The sequence below is a fragment of the Heterocephalus glaber genome, unplaced genomic scaffold, assembly GCF_053883595.1.
Source record: "Heterocephalus glaber isolate CG9 unplaced genomic scaffold, H.glaber_assembly_v1.0 deba00001472, whole genome shotgun sequence".
Classification (NCBI taxonomy): Eukaryota; Metazoa; Chordata; class Mammalia; order Rodentia; family Bathyergidae; genus Heterocephalus; species Heterocephalus glaber.
Genome location: NW_028258315.1, coordinates 87,922,776 through 87,946,224, shown reverse-complemented (window position 1 = coordinate 87,946,224; position 23,449 = coordinate 87,922,776). Strand labels below are relative to the sequence as shown.

The following is a 23,449-nucleotide window of genomic DNA, read 5'->3' as shown; positions in this document are numbered from 1 at the left end:
TATTACGGTCATTTCTGAAGACAACCGAACGCTGCCACACAATCAGAACCATGAGCTGCTGGCTGTGCATCCATCTGAGGAAGGTAAGCAGTGCCCAGCTACACTCCAGCTCCTGAGAGATGCCTAGGTGCAGGAGGCAGGGAAGGACAAACGACAAGGGAAGTCAGTGAAGGCAGCTTCTGAGAAGACAACAGAGGGTCAGACCTGCTCCTCATCCCTTAGCCCTAGTACCTCCAGCTTTTAATTCAGAAGCTTCCACTGAGTGAAATCATTCTTCCCTATAGAGAAAAGTGACCTTTGATTTGCCATCCAATACGACCTTGTCAGCCAGTGGTCTTTTGTTGCTTCATCTTTTGAAAAAGCTTTCCCTCGCCTTGCCTTAAGATACTCTTCTTTTATGCAGTGGCTTTTCTAAAGCACAAAGATTTTTTAAAAATCCACTAAATTAAAAACCTATGCTTTAAAAAAGTATTGCTGATACCTTACAAAAGCACCCCTCTATTTGAAATGCATGTGTTAATATTCATAAGTAAAAAACCTGATTGCAAAAGAAAATGTACCACTGGCATCGTTTTCTATCCTATTTATAATCATGAAGTTTGAAAATTACCTCCACAGAAAATATTATTTACAAACACGCATGTCTCTCCAAAACCGACTGATGAGTGAGATGGAGCGTACCTATTCCAGTGACTTTGAATTCCAATGACATGAATTACACAAATCAAAATGACAGGCTGTGGGGAAGAGGGATGACAGACAGAACATTTTACAAAGACAAAAAGAAGAGTTACCCTTGTCTTCCTAAGCTCCATCTGACCTGCAGGAGATGCTGGACAGCACATGAAGACACCAAATTTTGATGGAAAAAGCCAAAGTAGCCAATTGTGGCAAACCTCAATCATTTCTAGAAGGAGCCCCCAGGTGTTCATCTTTCCTTTTCAGCCATTGCTCTCAAAGTTTCAGGGGTAAACCAGAACCCTCAGTTCTTCATGGCATCCCTGCAGAGGATTCTGAACATAGCAGGTACCTGGAAAATTTTTTGCAAACCTCGATTTCTGCGGAGAAGCTCTCATGTCATTTCATGCCCTTGCCAGTCTCGGACATCAGAAGACTTCTTTGAAACAGACTTTCTCCAAGGTTTTTGGCCTTTACGTAGAAAAATTTAAAACTTAAAATGAAAAAAGTTCAAAACAATAGCAGTATGGCCAAGAGTAACTTCGTGATTTCTCAGAGAAGTCAAAAACTTTTCTAAGATGGAAAATGAATCTAGGCTGCCAGGGACTCTCAGGATTCTTAGCATGCTAAGCTGAACAGACAGCAGAAAAATCTCAGAACACTAGGAAGGCTCAGTTCCAAAATTAAACAGATGAATCTCCCAACCTGAGAGACGTTGCATTAAAAGATGTAAGTGATGAAGGGAAGGGTCTGACCGTCCTTCTGACGTCCCTTCAGGATGCTCCCTGTCCAGTGCCTGGCTCTGAGCATCTGTACCCAGAGAAGGATTTAAAAAAATTTTTTGTGACGTCAGAGCTGCACCACCGGCATACTGAATCGACGCGTGCGCACACAGAGCCTCTTAAGCATCCCCTGAATTTCTCTAAATGGCTCTTGCTTTGGTCTGGAAATGCCAGGCTTGTGATCTACCTCTGGTGGCATAACTGCATTGCAGCAAGAGAGGTGACAGGGAATTCCCTGGGGGAGCAAGACTCCGTCTCCGATAACTCTGCCTATACCTCATAGCCCAGAGGCTCTAGGTCTCATTTTCATGGTGAAGGCTGCTTGATCCAAAATTCTGTATCAGAATGGGGAAGTTGAAGGGCAAACACCAGCTGGGTTCTCCTGCTTTAAACAGGAGCAGGGAGTACTGCATGCTTGGCAGGCTGCGGCATGATCTAGCTCTGTCCCTCTTGCTGGGTCATCTCTTCTAAGGTCTTGCTGACTTTCCTGCTTATTTCATGTGACCCAGTAGGGTGGGCACTATCTCCATAGCCCAGTGCCAACAATGGCTTCCCCGCAGCTGAGCACAGTGCTGCTATCTGAGATCATAACTAAAACTGCTCACCTAAGGTACTGCCCATTGGCAAGCAAACATCAGGCTTCTTGCTCTCTGGCAATCTGACATTCCCAAGTAACAAAAGACTGAACCAGAAACAACTGTCATATGATTTAGTGCTATGATCCAGCAAAGCAGGCAGGTGCAAGTTCCAAACATAACAGTCACAGTTTATGGATCTATGGCAGGAGGCTTTATGCCTGACCCTCACAAGTGAAGTATGTAAGAATTACGGTGTTCTCCTCGAGGGCTTCTGTTGAGAATGGGAGATTTAAAAAAAATTCTTGGGGTAATATGATTTTTCTTTCTTATATACTCAGCATGTCTCTAGCTACATTTAACTGCTGTCTAAAGAGAGCCCTCAGGGGAAATGTTTCCAAATTCCAGCTAAATAGCTCTAAGGAGAACTAGCAAATGCAATACCGTGGGCACTTCACAGACAGCTGAGAGAACAGGCCCTGCAGTTTTAAGTGCACACACCACCTCCACCACATGATTTGAAAGATGGCAGAAGGGCCTATCACTAAGGAGGGAAAGAAAGAGAGAGAGAGAGAGAGACAGAGAGAGAAAGGGGGGGAAATGGTGGGGAAGGGAGGGTGGAGAAAGAGAAATGAATATGCAAGCATGCAGGCAATAAGAGTTCTGTGCAGGCAGAATTTTATGAATAATAATAGTTTGCTTTATCTTTTCCAGACTTTATAACATTTTTCTTTTTCTTATCTTATTACACTGGCTAGGACCACTTGCACATTGTTGATTATAAGCTAAGCCAATATAGTGGGTACACTAGTCTAATTTTTGATTCTAAAGTTATTATTCTTAAGACTTCATTATTATGAATTGTATTTGCTGAGAGTGTGGGAGACACTTTTTATCAAGCAGAGAAAGTTTCCTTATATCTCAAGTTTGATGTGATTGACTGATTGATTTTTGTTAGTTTGTTTTTGTTTTTCTGAGACAGTCTCACTGTGTAGTTCAGCCTGGTCTTGAACTCGATATGTAGCCCAGGCTGGCCTCAGTCTTGCAGCATCCTCCTACCTCAGCCTCCTGAGTGCTGGGATTACAGCCGTGTGCCACCATGCCCAGCTTGCTGTGAATTTCTATCATGAATTGGTACTGGATTTTTCTTTTCCAGTGCTGGGAATGGAACCTAAGGCCTTCATACTGAACTACATCTCCAGCTCTTTTTAGAAATCTTTATTTTTAATTTTGAGACAGGATCTTGCTAAATCAATAAGTTGCCCAGCATGAGTGAGCGCAAACTTGTGATCTTCCTGCCTCAGCCTCCCACAGTGTTGCAATTATAGGTATGTGTTACCGCATCTGGATTGGCATTGTTTTTTTTGGGGGGGGTGGTTTGGTACCAGGGATCAAACTTGGGACCTTATGCTTACGAGACAGGCGGTGGAAACACTGAGCTAAATCCCCATCCTGGCATTGGTTTTGACACATTTTTTTTTTCTTTATCTATTCAGAAAACAGGGAAGGAAAATAGTCAGAAGAAAGTAAAAGAAGTGAGGGGGGGAGGAAGCAAAGAGAGAATGAAGATAGGAACAGAGGTTATGTTTTTTCATTAAAAGAATTGACTCAATTTAAAATATCTTGAGTTGAATTACAGAGAGGAATACAACATTTCATGTGATCGTTACCTGTAATATGATTTTTAATTAATGGGTTGTATTAAAAATATTTGTTCTTGGGCCAGGAATGTTCAGTGGTTCCAGCGCCTGCCTCGCAAGTGCAAGGAGCTAAGTTCAATCCCCAGTACAAAAAAAAAAAAAAAAAAAAAAAAAAAAAATTCCTCCTCTAGGAAATACAATTCTTTTTATTTTTTCTTTATTCTTTCTCCTGACAGGTAAAAATCAAAGCAGATTATACATAATGTAAGAAAATGCTTATCACACCAATATAACCCAGTATAATTTTTTTATTCCTTTAAAAATAGTTTCATTGAAATGGATTTTCTTTGCACTTCAGTTCTGTACTTCAGTTGGGAGTAGATGGAAGATGATCCACTGAGCCACAAACACACCCCAGACGGGGCTGGAAATGAAGCTGGCGGCACAAGGACTTAAATTACTGTCCTTCAGGGCAGCACAGTGCTTAGCTGCTCTACAGCTGGTCGGGAGCAAGTGAAAGGTGAAACCAGATTGTGCCAGCAGTACAGTATTTTTGCCCATCAGTTGATGGAGTGAGAAAAACCAGTCTTTCAGATGTCTGGAAATCCCAGGGAAAGCTTGCAGGGCTCTGTCTGTGTGTGCTGGAAACTGCACTCGTAGGGGTCACCTCTAGTCCATCCAGGAACACTTTGGTGACTTCTATCATCTTCATGTGAAGAGGATTATGATTTCACTGTGACTGCAAATTTCTAGCATAAATAATGACCTAGTACTGGTCGCAGGAACTTGTCTCAGTGCTTGATGTATAAAATTTACTAGTTTACTCTTCCCAACATCTCTGAAGTTAACTACTACAATGATCTCATTTCCAAGATGAGGAAACTGCAGCACAGCGTGATTAACTTGTTTAGTCACTCAACTAAAAAAGAAAACTGATTTAAATCAATGCGGGCTGACTCCAGAGCCCACGTGCTATACCAAGGCTTAGCTTTTTCTGCAAGGAGCCAAATATTTTGGACCCTGAGGGCTCTCCAGTCTCTGTTGCAACTACTCATATCTCTGCTGGCAGTCATCAACAGTATGTAAATTAATGATTATGGCTACAGCCCACTAAGCCTCTATTTATAGACATGAAAATTCAAATTTCACATAGAGTAGTTTTCATGTAAAAAATATTATTTTTCCTTTTTAACAATTAAAAGCTACAGACACTATTCTTAGCTTGTGGCCCATAGGAAGTTGGCTGTGGTTGGCTGGTGGCCTGTAGTCTGCTGACCAGTCATGTCAGCTCTTCTATGTGACACACCGAACAACACTCAGAGGCACCCACCCTCCCACAGGCACTCAGCCATCTTCAAGGTCCAGCAGAGGGCTTAAGCTTGAACTGCACATTCTTCGTATGGCTGGGCATGCAGAGTCCTCCCCTGATGAGCAGGTGACATGTTTGACTTCCCTGATTGTTAATATGTATATATAAAGGATATAAAAATGATTTGATGCCTGGGATCTACTTCAAAGTAAAATGAGGTTGGGGTAAGGAGATAGGGAGAGAACAAGGCTGACCACGGGTTGATAATCGTTAAAACTCGATGTCGGACACAAGGGACTCAGTAAGCAATCCTGCCTGTGGTAAAAGTCAAAATTCTCCATTAATAAAGAGTATTTTTTTAAAAAAATGGACATAAAATAGATTTGCAAATATACCAGCAAATGCTGAACTGGAATAAAAAGGTATCACTCCCAGCTTTTTGCACTGGCTCTTAGTATAACCCAATGAGGGAAGATATTAGAGACAGACATTGTCCACAACAGAAACAACCTGGTAGAATGAAAAGAAAAAAGAAAAAGACCCACTGTTGAATTTCAGTTACTCTCCAGCAATACAGACTGGACAAGGGAAAGGTCCACACAGCTGGGAAAGTGAGGGCTGGGAGTGCTACCTCAAAACATTTAAAGTTAAGGCCAAGCAATCTACAGAAAGGTACTAGCCCATCCACCAAGCACCCTGAGGTCTACTTGAGTCTATTGGCTATTCCTTTCTTTATTCATTCACTCTCATTAAGAACAGGCTCCCCATCATTGAGCTCCATGACATGAAACAATCCAGTGGAGGCTGATCCAGATTCATTTTAGAAACACACAGAGAAGGGCTGGGGATTTAGCTCAGTGGTTCCGCCACCTGCCTCACAAGTTCAAGGTCCTGAGTTCGATCCCTGGTATCAAAAAAGAAAAAAGAAACACACAGAGAAAATAGGGGCCCTTCAATATCAGAATACCCATAGGTAGGGATCCCACAATCTGGTTGAATTTAATTTCTCAGCATGCTTCCCCTATCCACCACCCTCACTGCCTCCCAAATTCATACTTTTCTTTCCATTCCTAAAACACCACTAAAGAGGCTAAGAGCTCCCAGTCTTACTGGATCCCCATTACACCTCTGTCATCTACAATCAAATACAGTAAGCTCATTACACTATAAATGCCTTGACTTTACCATCCCCTTCTGCAGGCTCAAGGGTGGCTCTCATTGTTTTACAGCTTATGCCCAAGTTTCTCATCCTTTAAGACTTCTAGATCAACACAAATACTCTTGTGTTCTCACTTCCTTTGACAGCTCCTATTGCCAGGGTCTTCCCTGGCTTCCTCCTAAAGGTGCTCATTCGCCACTCGCCAGTACATCTACTTCTGCTTCCTCTCAAGCCATGAGGTTTACTTCAAATAAGCCTCATTCTTCCTCTTTAGGGAGACCTGACAACTTGATTTATAGCTTGTCCTTCAAAGAATTCCTACAGATTCTCCCTTTTGTGTTCATGGTTTTTGGACAAAATGGTTAACAATAAACCTTATTCTATCTATCTATCTATCTATCTATCTATCTATCTATCTATCTATCTACCTACCTACCTACCTACCTACCTATCTAAGTCTGGCTCTCATGCATACCAAATCTGTGATCTTAAGCAAATTATAGGTTTTTTCAAGAAAAAAAATGAATACCTTTATAATGGATAAGTGAGAGTTCTGTGGGTAACAGCTACTGTTTATGGGAATCTGTGTCAGGTATTGGGATATGAGCTGTACATAGCTTTGCTCAAGGCATCTTTAGAATAGCCTATGAGAGAGCAGTGTCATTATCCACATTTTATAGGTGAGTATGCTGTTCAAGGAGCATGAGTTCTTACAGAAGGAATCATATCTCAGGTAGCAGAGGCAAAACATGGACCACATATTGAACTACACACCTTTGCCACACTATTCTGCTCCACACATGATGATGAAGAGCACATGCACAGTGCTTGGTGGACAGCAAGCTCTCAATAAAGCCTAGAATAGGACACACGAACTGATTTATTTCACTAAAGTTTATTCCTCTTCTACATCTTTGCCTCTAAGAACAGGTAAGCTTATCCAATCATTCAACACATGCATATATTCTTTTTCAAAACATTGATTTTGAAATAATTTTAGCTTCACAAAACAGCTGCAAAAATAGCAGTGTTCCCATACACCTTTTACCTGACTTCTGAGGTTAACATTTTACATAATCACGGCACATTAATCAAAACTAACATCAGCACAAACTTTAAACTAGTAGGAAAATGACAGAGTGGCAAGCCTCTCCAAGGTTCAGAATCAGAAGATAACAACTTGGAGGAGAAAAAAGAGAGAAGTATATTCCTGGGAACCAGGAAGGATCTGACAGGAAAATTAAAGCCACAGACAAACTGAAGAGACAGCATACAACGTGGAGAAGGGAAGGGGCAGTATGTACTTTCCCCTGGCTCGCAGCTCATGGCTCATGGGAAATGGAGACCAAATCTCAGAGACAAAGTGAAAGCTGGGGACCCCAGAGGGCTTCAGGAAGAAACGTGGTGATGCAATGGACCATGGGTGCTGTGAACTGCAAGGATAGCGAGAGATTCTGCTCCCTTGTGAGCCCTTTGACAGGAAACAGCTGGTGGGTGACTCCAGTCCAAGCACCTGCCATCTCCCTGGAGAGAGTGCTTGGTCAGGTGCCATTCTGGGGAAGGGCTGAAGGAACCCAAGATTCAGAGCAGCGATGGGACAGCTTCACTTCAGGGCTCTCAGTGTTGCGTTTCCACAGTAACTGGGTAAGAGACAGCCAGCTGGAAGAAGATGCCCTGAGGGTTGAAGCTAAAGGACACAGGCCCTGCTCCCACAGGCAGAGGCCAGGCTCAGCCTGAGTTGCTCTGGATTAGAAAGTCCTGGAACTGGTGCCCTCACCCCACCCGACTGCCTGCTAACACTTGCTGATAACTGCATCCAGCAAGGATCTGGGGTCTGACTGTCTTCTTTACCTAACAGCATGAGCAGGGACACATCGTGACTCGGACACTGCCCCAAAATTATAGACCTTGGAAAAAAACCACATATTCAAAAATCAGAGAAATTTCTTTCTCTCTTTTTGTGTGTGTGTGCTTTGTTCTTTTTCTTTTCTTTTTTCTTCTTTCTTTTCCTCCTTCCTTCCTCACTAGTTTATTGGGGTTTAAGGAATTTTTCTTTGTTCTTCTTCAATATTTCTTTTTCTTACTTTTTTCTTTTTGTTTTTTACTTTTTCTTCTTTTTAATTTTTCTTCCTTTAATTTTTTCTTATTTTTACTCTCCATATAATTTTTTCTCCCTCTTTTTCTTTTCATCTTCTTTTTCTCATCAGTTTTTTTCTCTTACCTTTATGTGATTCTGTAGACATCCTTCTACTCCCCAATAGGATCCTTTGTACTACTTCTCTCTCTTTCTCATGTCATATAGTTGGTTTTTTTGTTTTTTGTTTTTTTGGTACCGGGGATCGAACTTGGGACCTTGCGCTCTTGTGGCAGGCAGTGGAACCACTGAGCTAAATCCCTGGCCGTATGGTTTAAAGTTTTGAATTTTTCCTCTTGCATTCCTCTATTTCCAAACCCTATATATTTAATTATATAACCATAAAGCTTTATTAATCTTTAGATAGTTAGCTCTATAAAATTACTGTTGAATTCTTTTTTACCACCAGTGGAGATATAGTTGTCACATTTAGTACATATTAACAGTAAGTCGATACCTGGGTTGCCTTAATATTAGTCTACACCATAATTGTAGATTTCTTTTCTAGAGTTAAAGGTGGTACATAATTGGTTCTTATGGTATGTTCTTATGGTATCCCATTTGTCTCAGATGATACTACTGTAGCTGATTTGCTTGATATTACCAGGGTCTTGAAACTGTTACTATTTCTCTGTAAGCCAAAACTCAGACTGTCTTTGTGATTTTTAACAACAGTAGAGTACATTCCCAGAGAGCTCAGTGTTGGGCTAATTACACTGCATTCTCATCTCCCCAATTAACCAATGTGGTCAGATCTTGGGGCTGAGGCAAAGGATTATTATTATTATTAGCCACGCTCAAAGTATATCTCTGAAAAGCAACTAAAAAGATCTCTACTAGCAACAAAGTCTTAACACTATAAGCATCCACAAACCTTAGCACAAAACAAAACAAAAACATGAGAAGACAAGGCAACAAAAGGCCTCCCAAAACTCCCAACTTCCCCAAAGCCAATCTAGTGGGCTTTGAGAGGGAGAATAGCATAAGCCACACACCCACATTGCTCCAAAGAACAGGTTAGAAAACAGATCAAAGAGATACTTAGTGGTATCACAGAAGATACAACTAAACGGATAATGGAAGTAATAACCAAAGTGATCTGGAGCTTTTAGAAGATGCTAATAAAAAACTAGATGAGCTAAACAAAATAATACAAAACGTGAATGACCAGTGAAACAAAGAATTAAGAGTTCATGAAAAGTTTCAATCAGAAATCCAGGAGATTAAAAATTATACTGAAAGTATGGGCAGCAAAAGTGACTAGTGTGAGGACAGAATTTCAGAACTAGAAGATAATGATGCCTTCAAAGATCAACTACTCAAAGACACCTTAAAACCAATAGGAGGACATGAAAAATGGATCCTCTGGAATAAGAGAAAAATCAGACGGCAAGACAAATGGCATAAAAAAGTCTGTTCAGAGAAATAATGGCAGGAAACTTCCCAAATACAGGAAAAGCAATAAACATACAAGGGCTGGGGATTTAGCTCAGTGGCACCGCACCTGGCTTGCAAACACAAGGTCCTGAGCTCAATCCCCGGTACTGGAAAAGAAAAAAAAAAAAAAAGAAAACAAACATACAGAAAAATGAGTCACATAGAACCCCACATAATCATGACTGCATTATACTCAAAGAATCAGAAATCCATCACAGGAATAGAATCTTAAAAGCTGTTAGAGAAAGGCTATGAATCACATATAAAAGTAAACCCATTATAATTTCAGCAGACTTCTCAACACAAACTTTAAAGACCAGGAGGGCATGGAGTAAAGTGTTTCAAGCCCTAAAAGACAACAACTTTCAACAACAACTTTTATGTCCTGGAAAACTTTCCTTCAAAACTGAAAGAAAAATAAGGTATTTCCATGACAAGGAACACTTCAAAAATTCATGCCCACCCAACCAGCTTTATGAAAGATTTTCAAGGCTATCCTACACAGAGAAAATTAATTCAACAATACCAACAAGTCAAAAAGAGTGAATATATTTAGTGGAATGAGCAGCTAAGGAAAAGAAAAAAGGAAATCAGCAACAGAAAAATAATGCAATGACAGGAATAAGTCAATACCTCTCAGTAATAACTCTCAATGTGAATGATCTCCATTCCCTAATAAAAAGACACAGATTGACAGAATGGATCAAGAAAAATAAACCCAATGATATGCAATATAAAAGATACACTTTAAATTCAAAAAGAAATTCACAGATGAAAAATCAAGAGATGGAAAACAATATTCCATGCAATGGAAACCTGGAAAAAAGCAGGAGTAGCTATTCTAATTTCAGACAAAGTGGATATCCAGTCAAGACTGATCAGAAGAGACAAAGAAGGTCACTACATACTGGTTAAGGGAACAATTCAACAAGAAGAGATAACAATTATAGACGCAAATGTACCAAATACAACACACTGAACTTCATAAAAATATACTAATATTGTAGACATGAAAAGTCAGATAAACACCAATATAATTGTAATAGGGGAACTCAATACCCCATAGCCACAAATAGATCAACTAGACAAAACAAATCAACAAAGATATCAGAGTTAAACCAAACCTTCAAACAAATGGACTTAATAGATATCTACTGAGTGTTCCATCCAACAACAGAAAACACATTCTTCTCAGCAGCACAAGGGACTTCCTCCAAAATAGGCCACAGACTAGCCCATAAAGCATGCTTAAGTAAATGCAAAAGAATGAAAATCATCCCATGCATATTATCAGACTACAGTACAATGAAACTAGAAATCAATGGCAAAAGAAACCATAGAAACTACGCAAACAAATGGAAATTAAACAATACCTTTTTGAATAATCAATGGGTCACAGATGAAATTAAGGAAGAAATTGGACAGCTCCTACAATCAAATGATAATGTCAGTACAGCACACCAAACTCTATGGGACATAATGAAACCAAAGAGAAAAGTTTATAGTGGTGAATTCCCTCATCAGAAAAACAGAACAAGCTCAAAGAAATAAGCTAATGATACACTTCCATGTCTTCGAGAAACAAGAACAACCCAAACCCCAAACTAGTACAAGAAAGGAAAGCATAAAGATCACAGCAGAAATTAATGAAATCGAGAATAAAAAAATACAACGAATCAATGAATCAAAGTGTTGGTTCTTTGAAAGAATAAACAAAATAGACAAACCATTAGCCAATCTTGGCAAAATAAGGAAATACCCAAGTCCATGCAATCAGAAAAGAAAGAGGCAAAATCACAATAGATTCTGCCAAAATCCAGAAGATTATTAGTAAGTAGTTTGACAGCCTATATTCTAATAAAGTGGAAAATTCAGAAGAAATGAATAGATTCCTTGATACATAGTAACTACCAAAACTGAACCGAGAAGATATAAAAATCCTGAATAATCCAATACTAGTCAACAAAAGTGAGGGAGTTAAAACGAACAAAACACTACCAACTAAGAAAAGCCCAGGTTTCAATGGAGTCACTGCCAAATTCTGTAAGATCTTCAGAGAAGATCCAATGCCAACACTTCTCAAACTCTTTAATGAAATCAAAAGGGAAGCAATACTCCCAAATCATCCCTGGAAGCAAGCATTACCCTGATACCAAAACCAGAAAAAGACTCAACCAAAAAAAGAAAATAAGAGATCAATTTCTTTAATGAACACAGATGCAAAAATCCTCCATAAGATACTGGCAAACAGAATGCAGCAAGTCATCAACAAGATCATACATCACAACCAAACAGGATTCATTCCAGGGATGGAGAGACAGTTCAACGTATGCAAATCAATAAATATAATAATAAACAGAAGCAAAGACAAAAATCACATCATCTCAATAGACGTAGAAAAAGCATTTGACAAAATTGAGCATACATTCATGATAAAAACTGTGGAGAAAATACATATGAAAGTCATCTACAACAAACCCATGGCCAATATCATGTTAAATGAAGAGAAGCTGAAAGCTTTCCCTCTAAAACTAAGAATAAGACAAGGATGTCCACTGTTACCACTCCTGTTCAATATAGTTCTCACATTAACCAGAGCAATTAGACATGAGAAAGAAATAAAAGGGAAGGAAATAAAAGGAAAAGAAGAAGTTAAATTATCATTATTTGCAGATGACATGATCCTCCACATAAAGACCCCAAAAATCCCACCAAAAGACTCCTAGAATTAATAACCAAATTTAGTAGCATAGCAGGATACACACAAGTCAACACTCAAAAATCAATAGCATTCCTGTACATCCATAACAAACTCATTGTGAGAGAAATTAGGGAAACAGTATCTTTCACAATAGCTTCAAGAAAAATGAAATACTTACAAATTAACCTAACCAAGGAAGCGAAACACCTCTACAATGAAAACCACAGCACTCTGAAAAAAAGATCAAAGAGGATATCAGAAAATGGAAAGAGACTCCCTGTACCTGGACAGGCAGAACCAATATGGTCAAAATGGCCATACTTCCAAAAATGTTATATAGGTTTAATGCAATCCCAATCAAAATACCAATTGCATTCATCACAGGACTACAGAACTACAGAATGCAATCCTAAAACTTACTTGAAACTAGAAGAAACCTAGAACAGTAAAAGCAATTCTGGGCAACAAAGACAAGGCTGGGGTCATCACAATCCCAAACATCAAATTATTCTACAAAAATACAGTGATAACAACAGCACAGCACTGGCAAAAAACAAAAACAAACAAACCAAAAAACAGACTTGTGGATTAATGGGAAAGAACAGAGGATACAGAAACAACTCCAGGCACACTCAGCATCGTATCTTTATCAAAGGGGCCAAACACTTTTGCTGGAGAAGACGGCCTCTTTAATAAATGGTCCTGGGAAGAGGAAGGGGAAGTGGGAGGGGTAGGGGAAAGGAAAGAAGGGAATGGAATTAATATGAGAAAATGAAAAAATGGAAGCAAAGTCTTTGTAAATAGGGAGGGATGGAGGGGTTGAAGGGAGGGCAGGGGAATGAGGAAAAAATAAGAACCAAGAGAGATTATGTAAAGGTGCAAATTTCCAATGATGAATGTCATTATATTGTATACCTAAAATGTACCAATAAAATTAATTTAAAAAATGGTTCTGGGAAAGCTGGCTATCCACATGCTGAAGACTGAATCTAGACCCATATCTCTCACCATGCACCAAACTAAAATCAAAATGGATCAAAGACCTAAATATTAAAACAGAAACAATCTGTTGGAAGACAAAAATAGGTAAAACTCTTGAAAACATAGGCATAGGCACAGACTTTCTGAACAGAGCCCCAGTTGCACAAGAAATAATATCAAGAGGGCTGGGGATTTATCTGGGCACTGCACCTGCCTCAAAAGTGCAAGGTTCTTAGCTCGATCCCCAGTACTAAAAAAAAAAAAAAAAAAAGAAATAGTATCAAGAATCAGCAAACGGGATCACATCGAATTAACAAGCTTGTGCATAGCAAAAGAAACCACCAAGAGGGTGAAGAAACAACCTACACAATGGGAAAATATTTTTGCCAGCTACTCCTCAAAGGACTAATATCTAAAATATACAAAGATCTCAAAAAAATCAGACTCTCCCCCAAATTTAAAGACTCAGTCAAAAAATGGGCATCTGAAATGAACAATTACAAATGGCGAATATATATATATATATATATGAAAAAACATTCAATGTCACTGGCATTAGAGAAATGCAAATTAAAATAAGATTGAGATTTCATCTCACTCCAGAAAGAATGGCCATAATCAAGAAATCCAGTAATAACAAGTGCTGGAAAGGCCTTCTTCCTTGGGAAAAAGGAATTCTTCTAGATTGTTGGTGGGAGTATAAACTGGTACAACTACTATGTTAATCAGTATGGAGATTCCTCAAAAAACTAAAACTAAAAATTCCATTTGATCCAGATATACCCCCCTTCTAGATATCTTTTCCCAAGAATTAAAAACATCATATTACAGTGATACATGTACACCCATGTTTATAGCAGGACAATTCGTAATAGCTAAATCTTGGAATCAGCCTATATGTCCATCAACAGATGAATGGGTAAAAAAAAATATGGTACAGGGCCGGGGATTTAGCTCAGTGGTTTCGCCGCCTGCTACACGAGCACAAGGACCCGAGTTAGATCCCCAGTACCAAAAAAATATATATATATGGTACAGTATTTATACCCAATGGAGTACTACTCTGCCATAAAGAAGGATAAACTTGAGTCATTTGTAGGAAAATGAGTGCACCCTGAGACCATAATGTTAAGTGAAATAAATCAGACCTACAAGGTTAAATATTACACAGTTTCTCTTATGAGAAACCCAACATATAAGTAAAGTGTAAAATAAAAGACACAGAATAGAGAAAAAAAGAGAGAGAAACAGTTATTGTAATCTGGTATTATCAATGCATCTAAAAGTACACCTTGATTTAGCAAAAATTGTCTTATACGATTTTTTTTTCCTATTAGTCTGGCTACTCTATTAATGATAATTAACTTGATAAAGACTTATAAATAAATCTGATGCCGGCAAAAAAAAAAAAAGGAAGAAGAAAGAGAGAAAAAGGGCTGGTGGGGAAGAGAAAAAAGAATTGAGATTGTACCAATTCTCCACAATGAATATACTGCATATATGTACTAATAAAAACAAATTTTTTAGGGCCAGGGATTTAGCTCAGTGGTTTCACTGCCTGCTGCGCAAGCTCAAGGACCCGAGTTTGATCCCTGGTACCCCCCCCAAAAAATTTTTTAAACACCAGTAAAGGAGTTATTGGGATATTTCATCAGGTGTCCTGTTAATGTCATTTCATTCCAGGACCCAATCTGGAATCTCACCTATTTCACTGTCTTATCTCTAGAGTTTCTTCTAATTTGTGACAATTCCTCAGCCTTTTCGTCTTCCAGAATCTTATAAAATACTGCATCTCTCTAACTCACACTCTTGAGGATTATCAACCGCTCATTTTGCAGAATGCCTCTCAGTGTAGACCTCACTGCTATTTTCTCATGACTAGGTTCAAGTTATGCACATGGCAAGAATCCAACAGGACGGGCCTTTCTCAGAACATCACACTGTGGTGCATGAGCTGCTGCGGTCAGATTACTGATGCTCTCGACCTTGATGCAGGGTTTGAGCGACGTTATGGATGAATTATGTCTCCACAAAAAGAAAAGTGTAAGCTCTGTGCGTCGCCTGTCAATGTGACCTTCATAGGAGCTTCACAGATTTAGTAAAAATGTGGCACAATGGATCAGTGTGAGTGCTAAGTCCTTTTGCTGGTGTCCTTCCTTTTGGTTTTTTGAGACAGGGTCTTGCTACATATTTCAGTCTGGCCTTGAGCTCACTATACAGCCCAGGCTGGCCTCGAACTCAAGGCAATCCTCCTGCCTCAGCCTCCACCCCGCTTTGGCGGCCTTATAAGAAGGGGGAATTTAGCCAGGCATGGTGGCGCATATCTATAATCCTAGCATTCAGGAAGCTGAGCTCGAGGCCAGCCTAAGCTATATACTGAGTTCAAAGCCAGCCAGACAGCCTGAACTACACAGTGAGACCCTGTCTCCAAAAAAGCGGGGAGAGTTAGGCAGACACAAAGGGAGAAGTTACCCAAGTGATGACAGAGAGGTGACAATTGAATCCAAGTATCTATGAACCAAAGAATACCAAGGATTGCCAGCAAAAACCGGAAACCAGGAAGATGCAAGGAAGGGTTTCCCTGAAGGATTCAGAAGCATGACTATGGTGACATCTTGATTTTACATTTCTAGCTTCCAGAACAGTAAGACAATACATTTTTGTTGTTTTAAGCCACTTGGCTTATGGTACTCTGTTACAGCAACCCTGGGAAACTAACATGGGTAATGTCTGAGGATTCCTTCACTGTAAAGTTACTACTGCCTTCTTTGTAGATAATATATATGTTGGAGGAGACCTTCTGTGACTATGAGGATTGAACTTGGGATCTTTGCCTGAGCTATATTCCCAGTCCTTTTCCTTTTTTTTTTGCTAATCCATTAAGTTGCCCGGGCTGGGCTCAGATTTGCAAGCCTCTTGCCTCAGTTTTCCACAGTGCTGGGATCACAGGTGTGTGCATCACACTTAGCTTATGTTTATCCTTTTAAATCTAAGTCAGGGAGCATTTACTATGGATTTGCAAAGTGGGCTTCCCTGCAGGTGCCCGTGTCACCCAGGAGGGGCGTGTCTCCTAGCCACACAGGGACAATCAAGTAGCTCCAGATGCAGGGCAGCGTCAGCATGCCTGCAGGTGCCGAGGAAGGGCAGGTAAGGCGGTCAGCAGGCAGGCAGACCAGGGCAGACACAGGCTGCTTCATAGAGCTGTTTGGGCGAGAGAGGACTAGGGTTGTGGGTACCAGAAAGCAAGCTCCTTGGAACTCACAAACGATTCTTTATCTTTTGAGGGGGTAGGGGGTAGGGACAATAATGAAATAACTGTTCCTAACTCCAAAATTTCCATTAAATCTTTTTTTCCCCTGCTCTCTTTCCCCTGGCATAGAGTTAATTAATCTGGTGTCATCTGTTACCAGAAGATGAAAGGCAAAAAAAGAGGTCCAAATTCCAACGGAAATCTGGTCTCATTGATTAAGCCGCACGTGTTTCAGAATTATTGGTTTTTAACCCACAAGGTGAGCAAAAGGCCTTCAAACTCATAACTATGTAATTTTCCTCTGACAGAGCTTATCAGTGATTTCAACAAGGGACTACAAGCTTTGTGGACTGTGACAAACCACCAAGCACAGCTCCCGCGGGATCCCTAATATTGTACCTCTGTGACTAATCTCAAATGTGAAGGCCACACCCTTGTGTTTGTTTTTGCCAGCTGTGAGTTTGGCAGCCAACTGCCTGGCACGAGGCATTCAAAGGAGATTGGATTTCCTCTTTGATGAAGTGGCTCAACTCTCCTCTACATCAGGTGCTGTGAGGAAGACACTACAATAACTTTCTTTTAAAAAAATAAGCAGTGTTTGTTTTGTTTTTGCTAATGGGGGAACAAGGAGAGCCTGGGTTAAAACAACAACAACAACAACAACAAATCCTGGGAGCTCCTGACTTCACTCAGTCTCATGCCCTGTCCGAAGAAAGGCTACTGCCTTGCTGGCTGAAGCTCTGATTTCTCCAGCTGTGGCTCATGGAAGTGCTCAACAACAGATGATGGAGACATCCCGGGACCATGCAGGAAAATCCACAAATACCATCACTGGCTCTTGGGGATGGAAAACTCAACATGCTGGGGCTGGAGATGTAGTAGCTCAGTGGTACAGCATGTGCTCAGCGGGTTTGAGGTCCTTCCTATGTTCATTCTCCAGCCTTGAAACAAAAACAAAACAGTCCCCCTAAAACTGAATAAAGTTGGAGAGATGATTCATTCCCCATACATCAAGCTCTCACTGCCTGAGCCAGTCAGCGTCCATGGCAGCTGCTTTTAGGGGTGCTTTCCATCATTCCGGGAGAGACATCAGGAGGACAGCTGCCTCCTGATACATACAATGCTGCACAAGAATCTGAAACCAGGACCACAGTCCCTGCCCCAAACACAGCCTCCTATACAATGCAACACAACAACGCAACAGGGATAGAAAGAATGCATTCTTTATGACAATTTCTGTGGGCTTCCTGGCTTGCTTTCTTGCAGGCCTCCCACAAGTGCAAAACAGACACTGGCAAAATATTATAGCCCTCTCAGCTTTGAAAAAACTGAATGGCAAAATGAAGGAAAGTCAGGGGAATGGGGCAGGAGAGATGGATTCCATCCAGTACACCCTAAAGAAACAATTTTAGCACACATTCCAAGAAGGTTTCATGTCCATGGCATACCAATTTTGTTTCTGAAAGATCTCGATCAAGTTCTTGCTTTTATTTTCATTATCATTGAATTGGGCCCCCACAGTGAAAAACTCTCTTGTCCTACTTGCCTGCCATGAGAAATTTCATTTTCTCAAATGAAGGTTTCTGAGTTGGAAAAAAAAAAAAAAGAACCTTGGGAAACAATTCAGCAAAATGTGGGACTCTCTGAGCTTGAGAATAGTCAGCAGCCTAGTGCTGGTAAAATAAAACAGAACCACTGTATCAGACTGTAGTTTTGGCTAAGGTTTCACTCTCAATTACTTTCAAAATCATTCGTTTTCGTCAACATTATAAGGGTAAGTCAACATTTGTCCTGGCAGCAAGCCCAAATTTGTTATTTTTATTAGTCTGCTACTGGTTGAATTGGCCCAAGATTAAACATATCTAATAAATAGGCCTAAAATATTGGAGTTTAGCAGAAAACCATGTTCAAGTTCTCTTACACAGGATGTTACTATTACTTAACCTTGGGCAGGAGGAACACACACCTACACGCCGAGTAAGCTCCTTTTAGCAAATGCCAGCCCCCAGTGCTTGAAGCTCATCTTTGTCATACCCAGACTGGTGTTAGAGACGTTCAGAGAAAGAGGAACCCAAATATTTAGGTCTCTCTGCCGTCTCGCGCTCCAAATCTGCCTTCTGAACTTCAAGCAAACCCTTACTCTGACAAGGCAGAAAGGGCCAGATGTTCAGGAACGAGGCACTTAAAAGAGTTTGACCTCCAAGAAAAGTAGAAGAGCTACCAACAGGGTTGTACCTCTGTGCCCCTCACAGGAAGGCCAACCTCAGGGCTAAAAGATCCTATGCATTTTGGACAAGAATGCCACACAAACCAGGCATGGTGATGCACACCAACAATCCCAGCACCTGGGATTTGAGGCAGGAGGACTGCTGAGAGCTCCAGGCCAGGCTTGGCAACATCGTGAGAGCCTGTCTCAAAAACAAAACAAAACAAAACAAAATAAAAGACTGCCACATAAGTAATGTGCCCACCGTGTCATACCTACCCTGGAAAATGGGTCTGTAGCTGGAAACTCCTGGTTGGATCATGCCAACAAGGTACCTGGAGGTGGCGGTGGTGGCCTGGACATGGCCACAGCAACCTAAGAAAGGTCTCTGTGGCTTTGGATTTCTCAATCAGTCACTTCCTCCTGACTTCTTGGAAACCCTTGGGTGGGATATAAATTCTTCCTTTGTTTATCTCTGTCAAAGGGACATCCCGGCTCTCCCTTGGGCTGGGCTGGAAGGCAGAGGATACCACTGAGGATTCCATCCCCGATTCAGGGTTCAGGAAGCTGGTATGCACAGACTTTAAGGACACTTTCTGGGTTTGCTGAGGGCTTAGGAATAGCTGAAAGCCTCTGCCAGAGGTGACAATGTTCTTACCATTGTGGCCCAAAGAATGTGTCAATTCTTTGTAGAGGCTCTAAGGATAAAATAGGAGCCAACCTTTCTGGCCAAAAACCAGTACCTTATGACCTTGAGCGAACAATGTAAGCAATATAGGCTTGGCTCCCTCCACTGTAAAATGGGGCTGACGCTTGTACCTCCTCAGTGTTTCTGGGAGGAGCACATGAGATTACATGTGTAATGTGCTTGCCACAAGCCTGCCTCACAGGAAGTCCCCTACAAATGACAGAGCACTGCCCTTATTTCTCATGGCCAAGGAGAGGCGCCCCTCCCAGCCTGCTCTCCTGCCCATCCCATTCCCTGCAACCCTGGATTTTGCCTTAGGTCTCTCAAGTGACTTGCCACAGTCATACCACTGACACACTGGGGCTGCTCTGAGGCCATGTATTTTGATTCCACATTCCTGCCTTCCCTTTCTTCCTGTGGCTTTATCATATGTTTAGTCAAGCTCTGGCTGGATAGAGCAAAACTGGGAGGGGTTTGGCAGGATCCAAGGCTATGACAGCAGAGAGGAAAATGTCAGCAGCAAAATCCCAAGATAAGGACCTGAGCCACTAGATAGGGCTTGAGGTCTGCACAGAAGCCCCCTCTACCCCAGACACACACTGCTGAATTACGGGCTAGCAGAGGTGCTTTGCAGTCTTGTCAGACCCCCCTAATTCTGTCTAGAATTAGGCAATGACAGGCGCTGTGGGCATTCAACCCCTGCCAGATGTGCAAGGGGAAATTTTTCCACAAAGGACCACACATAACCTCACACATGTTCTCTCTCTCATCCACCTGTCATCTTTTTAAACTCAGCATTATCTTAGCTTCCCCGAAGAGGGAAGAAGTACAGGGATGAGAAAGGAGGTACAGATTTCAATCTCAATGTCCCAAAGAAAGGATAGACTATTCCGGCTGACTCTGGGATGATCAAACACATCTCAGGTGAGATCAGCTGACTGGAAGCCACGGTCCTGCTCTGCTTGGCTCCTGGATGAAACACAGCATCTGACAAAGGGGACAGCTGAGCAAAGCCACCAGGTCTGCAGGAGATAGGCCCTCTTCTCCTGCTTCCCTGCCAGTTTCTAGTTTTGACAAGAACAGAGATTTTGAGCACACAAACCTCGGAGGACGTGACCCCCAGAGAGAAACACATTTGCAGCGCTGGCTGGTAATCCGCAGCTGCCCTTCCTAGCACCAATTATCCCTTCAGAGGTTGGCCCACGTGTGTCCTCAGCAGCCTGTGCCCACACCGAGAACCAGGGAACATGGCACTTGGGTGTTTCGGAACATTCTGCTCCCAATTAAGAACAGAACACACCCAAATCTGATTATTCAAAACAGAAAAGACTACCAAACAACCACATGAGATTGACTGAAATGGGGATAAAATTTTTTAAGAAATTTAAACTTTCCTGGTTTGGGCGTTCAGCTGACATCCTGCCACTCACTGAACAATGTTGTGCAGAAAAATAAAGTACCAAGTATGCTGGTCAGGGAACCGAGGTTGGGAACCTACAAGGGAGTTATACGGCCTTTCTGTTGTCCCCTCCACCAAAAAGGGCAGATAATTAGCTTCAAAATATTATTCCTTAGGATGGGTTTGTGCACACACAAGCAGAACACAAGACTGACTTTATTGCTGAGACAATTTTCATTTTGTAGCACATTTTTTAATGACGGGAATTTAAAAATGTCCACTAACAATGGATTTTTCCACTGGTTCATGGCAACACCAGCTCCCAGTGCTGTACGCTTGCAACTATGAAACAGTGATTAGTGTTATTTCTCATTCTCAGCAACATGCAACCAGATGTATCATTATCGACTGCTGATTAAAATTCAGAAGCCTATGAATATGAAAAAAAAGGTATTACATGACAAAGAAAGCCAGAGGCTTGGGGCCCAGCTCTGCTGCCCACATCCTTTTCAGTGTATTTCAATTACAAAGTGATAATCAGGAAAATGGTTAGACAAGGGCAGTGTACTTAAAATAGAAGTAAACACAAATCTATGATTTGGTTTAGCCACTGGGGAGTCTCAAGTATGGGGTACCAATAAAAGGTTCCAGACTAAACAAGGCCAGTTTGGTTGAAAATGTTAATAATTCCCCAGGTAAAGGACACCAATGGCAGAAAGGGGCAAAGTTCTGTGAGAGGGAAGGAATATCAGTCCGTTTTCTCACTGGTGGACAATATCTGACACCCACAACTTAAAGAAGAGAAGATTTATTTAGCTCATTGTTTCAGAGGTTTTCAGTCCATGGCTGGCTGGCTCCAAGGCAGAAACACCATGGTAGAAGGGCACAAAGGAGAAAAGATGCTCACCTCATGGCATTGGGGAAGCAAGAGCAGAGGAAAAATAGCCAGGCACGGTGGCACAAATCTGTAATCCCAGCACTTAGGAAGCTGAAGCAGGAGGATCGCCAGGAGTTCCAGGCCAGCCTGGGCTACACAGTCCGTTCACAGTCAGCCTGAACTATATATAACCAGACCCTGTCAAAAGGAGAGGAAGAGGCCAGGGACTAGATAAATCCCCCGGAAGTGTGCTTCATTAATCTCCAGGCCCTCCTTCCTTCTGCCCCAACATTAGGAGTTGGGTAGGGGTGCTCCTGAGTTTGCAAAGCAGGACTGTGCAGGGGTGACAGGGGTCCAGCTGACTCTGCAAGGTCTCAATGAATTGCTATTAAATAAACCGCATGCTCCCAGGGTCCCAGTCTACTCACAGATTCAAGCAGTTTTCTAGAACCAGAGAAGTTGTCCCATGACTGACCTAGGTGTATCTCTTCCGACTGTGAAGCCCAGTGTAAACAACGGGGACCCCTAAAGAGGGGTGGAGGGGACACCAAGAGCCACGGAGCCAGCCACAATGGCCCCAGGCCAGATGCTGGCACACCTGCTCTCATCCACTCCACACAACAGCGTCACTGCCGTTTCACAGAAAAGGAAGCAAGTGTCCAGAGAAGTGAAATGACGTGCTCCAAGTCAAACCCAGTAAATAACTGGCAGAGCCAAAATTTGAATTCAAAACTGCCTACTTAAAAGTCTTCTCTACCACCCCACACTGGCTTCTCAAAGTATACAATTTCCTCTCATTAGAACATAACAGCATTTCAGAGGGCATCTTTGTGCCAGGCTGGGTTTTCTGTGCATTTCTTCCTTGATTTCTCTTAAATTAGTACCATTCACAAAGCAGGCAACTGACTTGAGGCCTGGTAGGGCACACCTATGGCCCCAGAACTCAGGAGGCTGAGGCAGGTGGCACACCATGAGTTCAAGGCCAGCCTGGGCTGCATAGTGAGACTCTTCTCAAAACAAAACAAAGCTGGCAACTGAGTGGCAGAGTGATTAAGAACTTATCCAAGGTCACACAGCCAGGACTGAGCCCAAGGCTACTACTTCTTTTTTTCTCAGTACTGGGAATTGAGCTCAGGACCTTATGCTCGCCAGGCAGGCACAGCACCACTGAGCTACGTCCCCAGGCCCAGGGCTACTATTTAACGAGGCTGCAGTACAGTTAGTAACCAGGTGGGAACCCTGAAGGAAATAAACACTAAGGCGGAGGGAGGTGGAGACTAAGACAGGAAGTGGAAAAGTAGAAACTGTTCACTCAGCACTCAAGCACTATCTAGGACCCTTAGCTCCTCCCTTGGCATCTCAGGGAGCCCAGCCAGGGGCTCAGAGGTCCTGCTCCAGTGTCCCCAGCAGACACTGCCTTCTGAGGGCACATCTGGGGCCTGACAAGTCGCACCCAGTACCAGGGCTTCACCAGATGGCTATCTTCAACACATTGCAGAGCCCCAAGCTCCCCAGTGAGATCCCCTGCTTCTCCATCTTATTTCTGGGGGCCAACAGGCACTACCTGTGAGTTTTGCTAACTTAAGCATCAGTTCCTTGAGGGCGGAAAGCACACCTTCTGTTCTTTAAAGGT

The 23,449-nt window shown here is 41.8% G+C and overlaps 1 protein-coding gene across 9 annotated transcripts in view; it reads right to left on the bottom strand.

The window, feature by feature from the left end:
- The window catches only part of Arhgef3 (Rho guanine nucleotide exchange factor 3), a 310,353-nt gene that overhangs the window by 44,044 nt on the left and 242,860 nt on the right, over positions 1-23,449 (bottom strand). The window contains exon 1 of one of the 9 annotated variants that reach the window (XM_004864314.3): positions 795-2,528. The exons of the other annotated variants lie outside the window; for them this stretch is intronic. Within the exon in view, the coding sequence (XP_004864371.1) occupies positions 795-932 (138 nt within the window). The 5' untranslated portion in view covers positions 933-2,528. Of the gene's footprint in view, positions 1-794; positions 2,529-23,449 lie in introns of those variants that run through there. 9 annotated transcript variants of the gene reach the window in all.